The sequence below is a fragment of the Leptidea sinapis genome, chromosome 10 (genome assembly GCF_905404315.1).
Source record: "Leptidea sinapis chromosome 10, ilLepSina1.1, whole genome shotgun sequence".
Taxonomy (NCBI): domain Eukaryota; kingdom Metazoa; phylum Arthropoda; class Insecta; order Lepidoptera; family Pieridae; genus Leptidea; species Leptidea sinapis.
The window spans coordinates 8,386,617-8,402,881 of NC_066274.1; the positions used below are offsets into that span (position 1 = coordinate 8,386,617).

General features: G+C 35.7%; 1 protein-coding gene across 1 annotated transcript in view; it reads right to left on the bottom strand.

Annotated features, from left to right (window-relative positions):
• LOC126966578 (WD repeat and HMG-box DNA-binding protein 1) overlaps positions 1–5,558 on the bottom strand; it is a 28,729-nt gene extending 23,171 nt beyond the window's left edge. Inside the window, exons 1-7 of the mRNA XM_050810713.1 lie at positions 5,144–5,558; positions 4,782–5,025; positions 4,375–4,621; positions 3,090–3,205; positions 2,735–2,903; positions 1,320–1,448; positions 350–557 (exon numbers count right to left, since the gene is read on the bottom strand). Of these exons, the coding sequence (XP_050666670.1) occupies positions 350–557; positions 1,320–1,448; positions 2,735–2,903; positions 3,090–3,205; positions 4,375–4,621; positions 4,782–5,025; positions 5,144–5,220 (1,190 nt within the window). The 5' untranslated portion in view covers positions 5,221–5,558. The remainder of the gene's footprint in view (positions 1–349; positions 558–1,319; positions 1,449–2,734; positions 2,904–3,089; positions 3,206–4,374; positions 4,622–4,781; positions 5,026–5,143) is intronic.
• Between the last annotated feature and the right edge of the window lie 10,707 nt (positions 5,559–16,265).

Genomic DNA, 16,265 nt, shown 5'->3' on the forward strand with positions numbered 1-16,265 from the left:
TTATGCAAAAAGGGACGAGACGAGCAGGACGGTCAGCTGATGGTAATTGATACGCCCCATTACAATGCAGTGCCGATCAGCATTCTTGAAAGACCCAAAAATTCTGAACGGCACAACAACTGCGCTCGTCACCTTGTGACGTAAGATGTTAAGTCTCATTTGCCCAATAATTTCACTAAGTACGGCGCCCTACAGACCGAAACACAGTAATGCTTACACATTAATGCTTCACAGCAGAAATAGGAGCCGTTATAGTACCCATAAACTAGTCGGAATCCTGTGAAAAGGAGCCTCCCACTGGTGGTGATGGTTACATAGATTTAAGAAAATAGTGATCCCCGAAACTCACCTATGTTCCAGATGAGCAGGTGTTGCAGATGGCTGGAATGGTGGCTGTGGTGGAACCGTTGATGGAGCAGATATTATTTCTCTTGATTCCGGTCGCGAATCCCTATCAACCAAACCCAGCGTTTCATTTTTTAGTTTCTCTAACGATATGGCATTCTCATTCTCATCCTCACTTTCATAATTTTCTATCAAGTTGTCTAATATTTCGTCTGAAAAGGAAGACATACTATTATATAAAATCATATTTTTCATATTTGTACAAACAATTCACAAAATAATATAATGATAGATTTTACATCTTATCATCATCATAAAACAGAGGCTTACAAAATCATTTATAATAAAATATAATAATATTCAGAGAACAATACAAAAATATGACTAATGGCTTCTATGTATGATGGTTGCCTGCTGTAAGAGATTTAATATGTACGGTTGATATACATCTGGCAGGTTTCCAAAACTTCTAAAGGCGTCTTTTATGGTGATATACAACCTGTAATCCCTTTAAAACTGTGGTTCTTGAAATTTAGATTCCCCAATAAATCAATAATATCAACAGTTTGCCGGTTACGCTTAAACTACTCTTGCACTCCAGTATTCCTAGCCAAACTAAGAATTAGAGACCATTCTCTATGTGACTGTGGACTTGATGAGGGAAATGTAGACCATTTGTTCTTTAATTGCCCTTTAATGAAGTCTTCCTTGTACAATTTTATACCTCCTGAAATACTTTATGTAAATATATTAAACAGAATGTATGTTTGTTTCAGGAATAATAAGAAAATAAATCTGTTTTGATTCTGGGCACCGGTCATTACTATAATCACTTGTAAATTAGTTTACACCGATCAAATGACACACTGTAAGCTTGTTGGTCTACTGAAACGTGACATTGGCGAGTTGTGGTGCCCCTTCCACAGAAGCCATTAGAAAGAATAGAATGTACTGTTGATAATTAAAATAGTTACCATCCATGGGCTCAACTGTTTCAACATCCTCACTAGCTTCATTATCAAATTGACTGCTATCCTTGCCGTAACAGTTGACTAGCATACCGAGTTGACCAGCAACATCACAGTAAACTAGTATACCATTGCCTGAAAGTGTTGTATCGTTCAGTTTAGTTCGTCAGTGGGAGGCTCCTTTGCACATGATGCCGGCTAGATTATGGGTGCCACAATGGTTTCAATCTTAAGTGCGCAGTAGCTTGTGAAATTACTGTCTCATGTTAACAAGTGTAATTGTAGTGCTGCTCAGAATTTTTGGGTTTTTTCAAGAATCCTGAGCGGCACTGCATTCTAATGGGCAGGGCGTATTAATTACCATCAGCGGAATGTCCTGCTCACCTCATCAGTTACTGTTATAAAAAAAAAATTAAAATAACAGTGCTAATTTATACACAGTTAGTTTATTTATTTATTTATTTACAAGTAGGTACAATAACAAGATAAAACTATCATCTAATAACAAGTACAGCATATTTTTATGATCCTGAGATCCAATTAAAATTGTACACATCATTCACCAAATACAGTTAAAAAAAATAAGTGGACACAACTGCAATAACATTATAAAGAAATTTAAGTTAAACATTAAATTACTTAACGTAAACTAGAAAGTTTTATAAAGAGTATTTAAAAAAAGTCTATATTTGTAAAGAATATATCAAAATCAGCACACACTTCGTAAAATTCTCTACAAATTCTCATAATCGGGTTGTTATGCGATACATTATTATTTGAGGAATTGATCGAAAATAAACATGGAATACGCACAGAGCGTGTAGGAACTTTAAAGTTTATCAAACTTAATAGATGACTATCCATAAAACGTTAATAAAATTTCCAAAAAAAAGAACTAAGCAAACGAAAATACCAAATCATTCAAATCACAATTATATTCATAAATGGCTAGTTACTCGGTTCGCTTTTACAATCCGGCATCGGGAGGATACCTTCATTGATGACCACCTCAAATATTCTTTTGCAACACTAGAGTGTTGCGGGCCCTGAAGGTGTATCCACTTTTTTCTCCTCGTAAAAGTTGTATCGTCACAAGGAAGTTCATTCCATAGTCTGATTGTAAGTGGTAGAAAGTACTTTGAAACCTGCACTGTAGAGGAACGGCAGACATCCAAATGGTGACGATGATATCTAATCTTGAGGCATGTCATGCGCAGGTAGACTTAGGTGGCAGGAATAAGATCAAACATCTAAACGGAAAACTGACCGTGATCAGACACTTCCCAAATTAGGCCCAACAGGTTATAATTCATAATATTTTAATTAACTATTATTATGCTTGCTTTAATTTTAATTAAAAGACAAACGCTCATAGAACACAGGGTTACAATATATTTGAGTGTTTGTTTAATTAAAGGTACCTTTTGGATTCCATGCCATAGAAGTAACATTGTGAGAGGTTGGATGTTCAATTATGTCAATACATGATCCGGTCCCAACTTCCCACACAGCTATCTGCCCAGCCACTGTACTGCCTGCCAGGAACTGACCACATGGGGAGAACACACACTGCGATATTGCACACTTTATCTGAAATAATAATTTTCTACTCAACTTTTTTATATTATTCTCATGATTATGGAATTTGGTATTTCAATTTTTTTTTACATTTGATTAGTTAATTTAAGGAAGGTAAGGTAAGTAAGTAAGAAGGTTTAGTAAAATAGTGAACAGAATCTAAATTAGCATATTAAAAGAGAAATAACAGATACTTACCAAGTTATGTGTAAAAGACATCCTTTGACCCCAACTTTCACAATCAAGTAAAATAATTTCTTTGTTACTTGGGTATGCCAGATACTTTCCTTCTGATGGCTCAAAACTCATCCGACCTAAGTAATATATCACTGTATTAAATGATATGCAAAAGTAGATTGTAGTTTTTTTTTTCTTTATTGATTTAGGGGCTTTTATACATATGTACATGTCAGCCCCATTATAATCTAAGTACATTAAAAAGACAAAAAGAAAAACAAAATTCTTATCTTAACAAACTAAAAAAAAAGTTAATAAAACCAAAAGCAAATCATATCTATAGTGTTCAAACAATAAGACTTATGGATTCAAACAGACTTATGGCATCCTTAGATACAGGGCGGGCAAGTATATTTACAAACATGCCCATATCAAATCTGTTCAAACCCATAAGTCCTACAACTTACTACGTCCTACTTTTGTCTCTACTAGACTGAAATTGGACACATTCCTATAACAAGTGCTCAACATCCTCAATTGTTCCACATAGAGACATAGAGGTGTAGATTATAGTTAATAGATTACTAGATGTAGTAGTCACAGATCTAAGCTTAATAAGCTCTTGATTTAATAATTATCAATTCTATATTGCTCTAGTTTTATTATATGAGGCAGTTAAACTTTATCCATAGTCCTTAGAGGTGAACATTGGCCAGGGTCTGATGAAATTACATTTATGAATGTTGAATTTTTATGAGAAGTGGCAAGGAACTCAATTTGCCATTCTTTTAAATCAAACATTAACAGATTCAGATGAGTTGCAGGTTTGATGGGTTTGATAGCAGAAAAATTTTCTACTCTTAAGCTTTGCAGGGCATCTTACCTAGTGAAATCGCTGGCAACTTCATATTATCACATGGTGACATGCATAAAAGGGACTTTGCAAATTTTCCTTTTTTGATATATTACTTAAAATATCCGTAATATCTATATAATTATTCTACTAAGATCATAATGTAAAATTAACTAAAAAAATATTAAAAATCAACTGAATCCACTCAGACATAATGGTGTGGTTAATAACAAAGAACAAACAAGAGGAGATGATTATTTAAAAAACTGCATTTTGATCTGAACAACATTTAGGACTACGGCCTCTAGATCTTTATTATCCCTCTATTTTCCCCTTTATATTCAACAGTCAAGGTTGTTGGCTTAGTTTATTACATACAAATAGCCTACATAGCTTGGTTACAAACAAATAAAATAATAGTACAAAATAATAAAGTATTAAACTAAAACATACATAATACTTTTGCAGCATAAAAAGTATTGATCTTTGGAACACAGTTAACCTCTTTCACTGATTTTTGTGTATCTATATCCCATATCCTCATGTTTCCATCACCACTTGCAGTTGCAGCATATTTCATTTGCGGACAAATTGCTATACTCAGTACAGGCCCATTTTGGTTAGACATCACAAATATTGGTGCACCTCCTTCTAGACTGCATATCTTTGCTTCCGTGTTTTCTGATGAACAACCCAAGGCCTAGAAGTTTTATAATAAAATAAAAACACAGAATTTTAAATAAAGAGTATAACTAACACAAGTTGTTAAATGAATTTATTAACATTTTTAAAATGTAAGTAATAAAATAAAAATAATAAAAAAAAACTTAATATGAAAAATATAATGAAAACACAAATACTTCTATTTTTGGTGTTGAACTGATTTGTGTGACTGGTGCTGTAAATCTTGTGATAATTCCATCTTTATCAAAGGCTGGAAATGTATAAGCTTGTACTGCATGGTTATCTGTAGCTACATACAGTCTCTTGTCTTTGAAGCATACAGCAATTGCATTTTCACCCACACAATGTGATGTAGGATCATCATCTTCAATATCTAACCATATTCTAACATCACCATCATTGCCACAAGTAATAATATGCCTGAAATTCATAACATTTTGACAGAATTTTAAAAGAACTAGTAAGACAGAATTTCTGAGCAAAAATAGTAATTTCCTCACATTTTATGATAATATCCATGCAAAAAAAATTAAATTACCTGCCATCTTCACTATAGCAAACATCGGTGTGACCTTCTGCATGTGCATATCGAAGAGATTTACTGTCTATCTTCATGGTTGAATTAACTATCACAAGCTCTTCTTTAGTTAATTGGTGCCATGCAATCTTTGTTCATCTTGGCCCTTAGGCTATACCATATAATGGCTTGAAACGATGGTATTCGATTTGTCTAATTTAATAAACTTTATTTAAGTACCAATTATAGACACAATTAAAATGCAAATTTCAAAGGAACGATAATATAAACAATGAATCAAAATAATTACTGATGTATAAATGCAAACTTTCCTAATAGTGGGCAAATACCTATTAAAGTTTAATTTTTGTCTAAAGTCTACACTATTAGTATTAGTAAAATAAATTAAGCAATTAACTAAATAGCATGTTTAAATCGTTTTCGTTGTAGGTATACTTTTTTTTTTTTTGCGCCATTTATTGGCCTGCACGGTTTGTGCGTCAGCCATACAAAAAGGTGAGGAAGTGTGTCATTGGATTGAGAATTGGAACGGAATTTGGAAAAGGATCAGGTAAATTTAGTATATAAGTACATAAATGGTTATAATTTTATATCGTTAAGAAAAATAAAACTAGCTAAAATTCTATATACATCAATATTTATATTAGATAAAAGGACAGAAATTGAAGTAGGAAAAGGAATTTTAATGTACAAAAGCGAGGAAATAAAAGCGGAACGGTCATGTCGAGGACAGGCAAAGAATATATGATTAAAATCCCCAACGTCATTGCCACACTCACATATATCACTAGGCAAAAGGTTAAGCCTTGCCAGATGCAAGGGAATGCATGCATGGCCCAGCCTCATACGAATAAGAGTCGAAGTGGTAGCTTTACCAAACGTCAGATTTGAAAACCACGGTTTAGGAGGTATATCCACCTGGATCGTGCTGTAATATCGACCTTTAGTCTGACTTGAAGAAAGCCACATATGTGTCCAAGAGTTGAATAACTGGGATTTAGGAAGGAGGGCCAAATCACAACAAAAGTTTTGGTACGGAACCAGATCTCCGTCATTGACCGCAGCTTTGGCAAGGCTATCAGCCTTGGTATTGCCAAAGATTCCTGAGTGCCCTGGAATCCAAGCAAAGGAAACTGTGTAATTTTTGCTACAACATTGATACAATAAATCACGACATGCAATAATGACTGGATGATTGTTACTGCTAAAAGGAAATCTGTCCAAGGCTTGTAGGGCACTTTTAGCGTCGGTAAAAATTATTGTGTTTTTTAATTTCATGATTAAAATGTATTCCAGAGACTTCAGCAGACCAAAACATTCTCCAGTAAATACTGAAGTCTCTGGAGGCAATTTTATTTTCTGTACAATGCCAAACTGTTGATGAAAAATGCCAACTCCCACACACTTCTCAGGACCGGGTTTGGAAGAATCACTAAAAACTAAATGGCAATGTTTCCATCGGCTGTCACTGTCAATAATATCCATAAATTTGGCATTGGCAGAAGGATCTTGTTTACAAACACCAAAGTCAAACAAAATAGATGGATTTAAAATTAATGCATCATAGTTAACACAAAATATAGGAAGAAATTGTGATCTATGTGTTGGAGCTTGAAGAGCTAAGTATTTTTGGAGACTAACAATAAGGCATGGCGGCGATTTATGAGCCCAGTACGAATAATCCATACATTCCAACAGAGACCGTAACTTATAGTAAAGAGGATGAGTATAAACTTGAAATGCTCTAAACAGGAACCTGTCACAAAGAAATTGACGTCTGAGGTGCAGGGGGGCTTCAGAACATTCCACCTGCAAAGCGTTAATAGGGCTCGACCGCATAGCTCCCGCAATTATTCTCAGAGCCTTAGACTGGATAATGTCTAACTTATGGAGAGCTACTGCATTACAGGGTTCAAGTATAAATGTTCCATAGTCTAAAATGCTTCTTATTAGAGCATTATATAGAAGCTTTAGAGAGAAAGGATGGGCTCCCCACCAAACTCCAGAGAGACAACGCAGTATGTTTATAATCTTCTCACATTTGGCACTTATATAGTAGCAATGAGGGCTTCCTGTAAGTCTTGAGTCTAAAATTACCCCAAGAAATGTTGCTTCACTTTTAGTGGGAATTCTAATGTTATTATAAAATACAGATACTGCTGGAGGAAGTCTCATACGTGAGAATAAGACTATAATACTTTTAGGAACCGATAGGCTTAAAGTGTTATTGTCAAGCCAGACTTTTAATAACTTAAGGGAATGTGTCATAGTATCAGACATGTTGTCTACAGAATCACCAGACACATAGAGGAGTAAATCATCTGCATATTGGAGTGTGTTAACTTTACCCTTAAGGGAGGCTTCCAGATCATGAGAATATATATTGTAAAGTAAAGGACTTAAAACTGAGCCCTGAGGTAAACCTTTCCAGGCAATACGGGATTGGTAGGAGTCTCCTGATATTACTTTAAGCATTCTACCAGAGAGAAGATTGATTGTGAAGCTTATAAAAATTTGTGGGATATTCAAATTAGTCATTTTTTGTTTCAGAATTGAAAGGTTGACATTATCATAGGCTGCCGACACATCTAAGAATGCCGCTAACACAGACTTATTGTAAGAAAATGCCAATCTTAAGTCTGTCATAAAAATACTGAGACTATCCATTGTACTCCTGCCTTTCCTAAATCCAAACTGGTTTGGTGATAGTAACCCCTTACTCTCAATAAACCATTCTAGTCTAGTTTTAATTAAATGTTCAGAAATTTTGGACATAACTGGAGCTAATGCAATTGGTCTGTATGATGATGGATCATTAATCGGTTTGTTGGGCTTGTGTATTGGGATAACTTCATGGATTTTCCATGATGGAGGAATATTACCTGATGTTAAGATTGAATTAATTAAACTGAGAAAATAAGAAAGGCAGGAATCATTCAGGTTTTGAAAAAAGGAATATGGAATTCCATCACAACCAGGGGCTGAGTCCCTTAGTTTTGAAAGAACCCCTTTGAGTTCTGAAAGGCTAAAGGAAATGAATGAATTGCTACTATCATGCTGGGGGAGGAGAGAAAGCTGTGAGTTAGAAGACATATTATCTATAGATGGGACAAATGGTGGAGCTAATCTGTCAAGAAACAAATCAACTGTACTGCTATCCATAAGAGGAGACCTTGGAGGTTTAAAAGAGGATCTGAATCTACGAATATTTTGCCAAACTTCAGATGGAGAAATGTCTGGTGAAATTGAGGCACAAAAAGATTTCCAGCCATTGAATCTTTTTTGTTTTAATAATTTACGTGTTTTAGTTATAATATTACAAAGAACATTAAAATTTTGTGATGTAGAATTTTCTCTGTAATTTTTTTCAGCTATCTTTCTCTCAGCTATCGCAGCAGAACACTCACTGTCCCACCAAGGAGGTGATGGAATATACCCATTGCCATTATTATTTTTAATAGGAAAAACTTCCTCAGCAGCCTGTAGTAGGGCCTGTGTAAAAGCTTCATTACAAAGATGATTATTGCTATCATTTAGTGGAGGTATGGTTGATAAATTTTGTTGAACTTTATCTCTATATAATGACCAGTTAGCATCCTTAAGTTTATATTTTAACCGGGAAGGAGACTTTGACAACTTTTCGCTAATTTTTTGAGGAAATGATACAATTAGTGGAAAGTGATCACTTCCATATGAAGACGATAGAGGCCACCAGTTTAATGTAGGGGCAAGGGAGGGACTACACAGGGTTAGGTCTGGTGCACTAATACCCTCATGGGGCTGTGACCTTCTAGTAGAACAGCCAGAGTTTAGAAGGCATAAATTATTATCATCTAAGATGTCTAAGATTCTAGCCCCATAATGATCAGACTTAGAACTTCCCCACATAGAATGTTGTGCATTGAAATCTCCCATGACTAAAATAGGGCGCGGGAGTGAAGATAGAATGCTACAAATATCATCAAAGACTTCAGTGGAAGGGTGAGGTATATACATATTTACAAAACAAATATTATTTACACTAGCAGCAATAATGGAAAATTTATCACTGTGATTAGGGATGGGTATGTGGACAAAGGGCACACCTCCTCTAAGAATTAGTGCAACTCCACCATACCCATCTGTTCTGTCTTCTCTAAGACAGATATGTCCTGGAATTCTAAAATTGAATCCGGGACGAAGCCAAGTCTCTTGAAGAGAGACTGCAAATGGTTTGTAACTATTCAATAAATAAATTAGGTCACTTTTTTTACTATTAATACTCCGGCAATTCCACTGAATCACTAGAGACTGGTTTTGTGGATGGTCCTGACTGGCCATGATTTAAAAAACTTTTCAAAGTAGCAGCATCGTTGGACGGTATTTTAATTATATTAGATTGTGAAAGGTACTGAATGATAGAAATGATGAGATCCTTTGTTATTATTTCTGACAAATCATTGTAATTTTTGAGACAACCTGTAGAAAAGGAAGAAATGTTGCTGTAATCTTGGATAAGCTCTGCATGCGCTTTTTGATCATATCCCTTACTAGAATTTCTGGGACGAACTTTGGGTTTCAAGAATACTGTTTTCCTATATGACTGTGTGGGACTCTTAGAAAGGCTTGTTAAATTATTGGGGTTGGAATAAGTAATAGTTGGACCAGTAGGGGCCGATGAAGCAGAAGCAAGAACGTCAGCATAAGATTTCGAAACTGGTGGATGGACTTTACTGGCTTCTGAATAAGATATAGAGTTTCTAGCCATTGTTTCCTTAATAGCTTTTTGTCTAGCATACTCCGGGCACTTTTTGTCGGTTGCGAAATGGGAACCAGAACATAAGATACAGACAGCATCATTCCTTTCAGTCTCACAGCTTATACCTGAGTGGTTGTCACCACATTTGTAACACCTTGGAGTGCCTCTGCATTGCATTTTGGTGTGACCAAAACGGCAACAATTAAAACATTGCAGCGTGGGGAAAATATAAAGCTCTACAGATAAGGAATTGAAACATATAAAGACCCTGGGAGGTAACACCTTCCCGTCAAAGGTTAAAACTACGGTCTCAGTTGGAATGAACTTGGGTGTCTCTCCATCATATACCTTTCGGTTTAATCTCCGAACTTTCAAAATGCTTCCACAGTTCTGCGGAAGCTCAATATTTTCTATAATATCTTTCTCATCCCAGTCACATGGCACACCTCTCACAATTCCCATGCGGGTGATAGTGAAGGCCGGAATAAATGCTTTGTATTTATTAACATCAAGAGATTTGTGATCTAGAAATGTGTTAGCATCCTGAAATGTTTTAAATTGTAAAGACAACCTATTCCTTCCAATCTTTTTGATGCTTCCCTCTACAATGTTTTTTGTCAAACTTTTTTTAAGGAAAAATCCAAATTGTACTGGGTGAATAGATCCTGTTTGATTTGGTAGTAAGATTTTTTGAACATGGACAACATAAGGCGCAGGGTCTGACGCTTGGTAAAGTGACCGAGCAGAACGAGGGTTACTTGTGATATTATTAGACTGAACAGCCTCATTATGGTGGATTTCGGTGTTTTTATCATCAGACTCAAGCATGTTAGGAATAACATTATCCTTCAAATCATTGGGAGAGTATTGGGAATCTGATGGACCCTTATATCTGTGATTTTTTCTCTTCCTTTGATTTCTATCTAAGATTCTCTTTCTTTTAATTGATTTCGTGTTTTCCGAACAGTCCGTATCTATAATTGAACTTTCCGTTTCCATTCCCGACGCATCTATTGTGACTACATGAGACACCTGGAGGGATGCCCCTCCAGGGTCTTCGGGCTCCAACATGGACGCCAAGAGAAAAATTCTATTTACATATAATACAATAAAATGACTTACCAGGTGAAGAGAAAAAAACTAAAACTATAAATAATAAACACTAACTACTTATATATACACCTTACAACTTAACTGATCCTATAATATCAAATTAATTTAACTTTCAAAAGTTTTGCCAAAAAAGGACGTCCGCCTACTTCTAAACTTCCCGCCTTTTCAATCACTAGGTATACTTCAAACTTCACTCTTCAGCTTCGAATTTGGCGGGAATACTCGTGTGACGGAATATTATGACATAGTACAACTTTTTTTTATAAAGATTTATGGCCTGGTAGCGTATGTCTACTGTGGTAAAGGTCTCATTTATTGTTAAAATATTTAATTGAATGTGTAAATGTTCAAATTAATTTGTATTAGAATTAATATCGTTATTCTGTATCAAACTTTATTATTTTATGCAATAATTGTATTTCGAAACTTGCTTGCAGCGCCATTTTCTTACTTCGTAATGTTTGTTCAAATTAAATGAACAAACTATTATATAAATCATTTGAAGTTATATAAATTCACTAAAACCTTTATTGAGCTGTATTTAGGAATTATTTTACAATACCTAATTTTATTTGTGTTTTAAAAGAAGTTGTATCTACTCTGTTTCATCTATTGTACGGAAACTATAAATGCGGTTGTTTTATGTAAAGGCGGTTCATATCTATACTAGCAGTTGTGCTTCAATAAACTGAGAAATTCTTAGTGTTGTATTTTAGTGTTGTAAACGTGGGCCGACACCTGGCCACGTGGGAACGATTGAAGAAAGAGCTGACACGTTTGGCAACGAATTCCGTTCAGAGGCTTGGGCGTCACACTTAGCGAGTACAATTAATCGCGAGTTTTTTTAATCAATGAATGTATAAATTTGACATCCACTTTTGAATTAGATACCGACCTTATAAATCCTCCTTAATTTTACGATCTGGAAATCGGGTCTATAGGTGAGCTTTAAATTAGATTAAAATATCCTGCCCTATATTACTAGTTAAGAAAGATAATGGCACGACCGACTTTGCGTTGATTTCCGAAAGCTTAATTCAAATACCGTTAGAGACAATTTATTCTTTACCCCTTATAACAGACCAAATTGATAGATTTGGCAAAGCCCAATATTATAGACATGCGATAAAGGATTCTAGCCCACATAATTTGATTGACTTGGAGACAACGAATTTAAATGAAGATTTTTTTTTTTTAATTAAATAGTTTCATAATAGCTACTGTTAATCAAGCCGTGTGATATCGTCTCACGACTTTCGTGACCTTTAAAAACCTCATTTGTTTTTAATCCGGATCTAAGTTAAAAACATGCGCAGCATTCCACACCCTCTTATTTCCATGATTTAATTCCTTCAACGATTTTGAAGTTCAGTTTCGTGATATAAAATGATGGTATGCTGTGTACAGCTTTTGATGATGACGAACAAGAGATCAGCTAAATAATTCAAACATAATTTTCAATGTATATCAATATACATTTGTGTGGAATTTGTTCTTTTTCATTGGTTTTCTGTGAGTAGGTGAGTTGCTTTTTAGAAAACGTAAAGAAGAAATTAAAATTATAATATTGGAATAAAGTACCACACTAACAATACTGTAATGATAGTAAACTTTTATCAATTTTTGTGTTGAATTTCACGAAGTGTTACCGTGCTTAAAGGTTTAGTGAAAATATACTGCTCATAAGAGGTGTAACGCTCATAAAAATCGTGTTAACGTATCTAGAAGTAGTTTGAGGAATTTTAAAATATAAATTTTTATGTTTCAAGAGTGAGTTGCATTATTTCTCGCCACCCTCAATTGCGTACAAATTAAAGTTTGCGTAATTGTTCGCGGTTTTAATTAAAATTTTCATGTGTGAAGATAATTTAACAGTATGGTTACGTTAAGGAATGTTATAACTAGTGAGATTTATTCCTATTTCAAACGAAATTAGTCTCGTTATACCTACTCAGCATGTGGGAAGCTTTAAGTTGATGTTACAGTTCTAATTACTAATAGTCTTAAATAATTTTATTAGCCTAGGACGCCGTGTGATGTCCAGTGAAGTATCATTCTCTAGACACACAATGAGGCTTACGCGACGGTAGACTGCCCCTGACCGGTTAGACTGTGTGTTAGTGATGTAGTTGATATCTTTTCATATCAACCTATTGAAAATTTTATTCAGATTTGACAACTGGACAGGGATGAGACATTGATCATTGTCCAGTGGGGTTCCTTATTTCGGTCAGGATTGACCGAACTAAGGATAAATTGATCAGTTTAGTCTGTTGTTGATAAACCCGTAAAATTTGATAAAAGATAGTGGATTAATGGAATAATCAAGACTGAAACAATTTTTATAAATTATGTTGAATGTCGTTGCATTTTACGAAATAAGTTTAATGTTTTTTTTGTATTTTTCATGTTCAATGGATCCAACTGTGTGACACTGACTCGTGGTGTTACAAAGTGGCACCTGAATTTGCCGCTTTGCCTGGTGTTATGTGCAGCAGATACTGAAAAGGATGGAGCATTGCCATGGGCGCGATGTCTGCTGTTTTTTTAAAAGCACTTTCACTCTTACAAGTGGAGGAAGGTTTCATCTTAAGAGATTCATATTATTGGATGCTGCCTTAGATTGCGCTCAGGCGAATTAACCGTATGGGCAGAGAAATCAGTGGAGACCGAGGGTGCTTCCACTTCTTTTGCGGATTATGTAGATTCCATATGATTGAATATGTGTTGAAAATTTCTGATTTGTGATAAGTTTTTGTAATTATTAATGTGTGTGCGTGAAATTTATTTTTCCTATCCAAAGAACCTTCCTAACCTTCCTTCCTTCCATGGCTGGCCACCATGCGTATCCTTAAGGCGCGCATTACACAGAAAAGGCATAAGGCGAAGGCGCGGCGCAGGCATCTTGCCGCTTCAAAACGTTTCAATACAAAATGTAGGTAAGCGGCACGTACTCAAGCGGCGTGGCACAGGCACGTCGTTTCGTCGCCTATTCCGCGTCGCTAGCAGTCGCGACTGGAGTAGCGCGCAAGCAACACGTCTTTTGGTATACAGAGTGAGCAGAAAAATGCGTGACGACAGTGATTTTAATATTCAGTTCTGCGAGATAGTCGAACAATTTCCAGCTCTTTACGACTTTACTAAGTCAGAGTATAGTAACAAACATGTTCAAGATAAAATATGGAGGGAAATAGGATTTAAAGTCGGTGAAACACGTAAGTACTTTATTTTTATTTATTAATTATGTCTATTTTGAAATGGAATAGGAGATCGAGTTGTCATGTATGTTGTAAGATATTCTCTGATGATTTTTGGATCTTCCATTCTTTGTGGCGCGTCAATGTTTGTTCCTATTAAACAGTTATTAAAACGTGGAATCGCGAGTTTACCATCACATTTGCGGACAAAATTATGCAAAACACACATAGCTTTTACAATGTTATCGACATTTTCTGGGTCGCAGCAAACAGATGCTAAGGGCACTAAATTTCGTCCGTAACATACCAAAGGCACATTCCACTGATTTTCGTGCCCTTGACAATCGGTTATTAAATGCTCTTCTCTCATTTGTTAACTGATTTCGGCCATACGGTTTCATTAAGTTTTTCTTCAGAGGAAAAGCTTCGTGAGCAACGAAATAATGGGGCACCATATTCGTTTCTCCAGGCAATGAGGTTGGGTCTGGTAAATTGAGGTTTCCTCGTTCCATTGCTTGCCAAAAGCAACTAACTTAGAATGCACGCCCGTTACTGTTCCGGCCGTATTTACCGACATCTATCGTTAAAAACAGGCCATCTGCATCTACTATCTACTATCTAGAAATATCCTTTGTAATTTATATAAGCTGAGCCAGAAATGTTGGGTGCTTTGATTCTTATATGCTTTCCGTCTATACTTCCAACGCAATTTGGTAAATTCCATAAAGTGTAAAAGCGTTGAGCAACTTTAAGCCATTTTTGTGTTGTGGGTATTGGCATATATTCCGGCTGTAAATATTCCCACAGTACACGTGAAGTTTCATGTACGATTTTTTAAACGGTAGTGGCGCCTCTCTGAACATATGTAGAAATCGATTTAAACGAACATCCATCCGCATAGTATCTGTGAAAAAAACAGTTATAATATGCATACGAAACTAAGCCTCTTCGCACACGACTTTACATACATGTTAAACAAGTCCACACAACAGTTGCCAAACATTCTAAAATAACTTGACTTGTTTGATGTATGTGCTCGTATTATACATACGATACGACGACGTCGTGTGCGAAGGGATTACCATGACCGTTTTCATTTAATTCTCTGGTGTCACTCTTATAAATAAACGAAAACCAAGTTCTTACAGCAGATCTAAATAAAAAAGATCATATTAGTATCTCTCACTTCACACATCGTCCATCCCTCTCTCACATAGCAGACACATGTACACATCACTTTCTCTTTCCGGCACTTGTTTACACGTAATTAGCCAGCAAAGGGTGAATATTTGAGACGCAGGAATTATCCTGCGTCTCAAATATTAGTACATTACATTAGTAATGACTTTTCTTTCTTGTTTCAGCAAAAGATTGCAAAGACCGATGGAAGAACGTCAGATGCAGTTATTCAAAGAATAAGAAAAACATGAATGCTCCATCTGGCTCTGCTACGAAAATACCTGATTATCTTGCACCAAACTTACGTTTCCTAGATATTTTATTAAAAACCCGACCCTGTAAAGGCAATTTGGGGGATGATGCAGACCGAATCGAGCATGAAGACGATGTGACAACCATGTCTGATGGTTCATCTGCAGGCGAACTGAAGGCGACTGATTTTATCACGCCACAACATAAAACGCCGCCAAAAAAGAAACGGATTAATTTAAATGATGTTAATAAGACAGCGTAAGAATACTTCAACTTAAGAAATAAACAAATAAATAAACGACAGCAAAATATAGACGAAGAAACCAAAGTAAAAAAAATTGACGATTTAGATCCCGACATGGCCTTTTTCCGAAGCATGTTACCAGATACAATGACTCCAGACCAGAAACGAAAATTGAAACTTGGCGTACTTAATTTAATTGACCAAATTTTGAAAGAACCAATCACTAGTCGTTTTTCATATTCAAGTGTATCGCCTTACCAAAGAACTTCATCACGGCAGTCAGAGTATAATTCACCTGCACACGTGGGATCTTATGGAAGTCCATCACCTCAGCAGACACATACCACTGACGCATACGGAGGTCCGGACCTTCAGCAGACACAGCCGGCACCTCAGCAG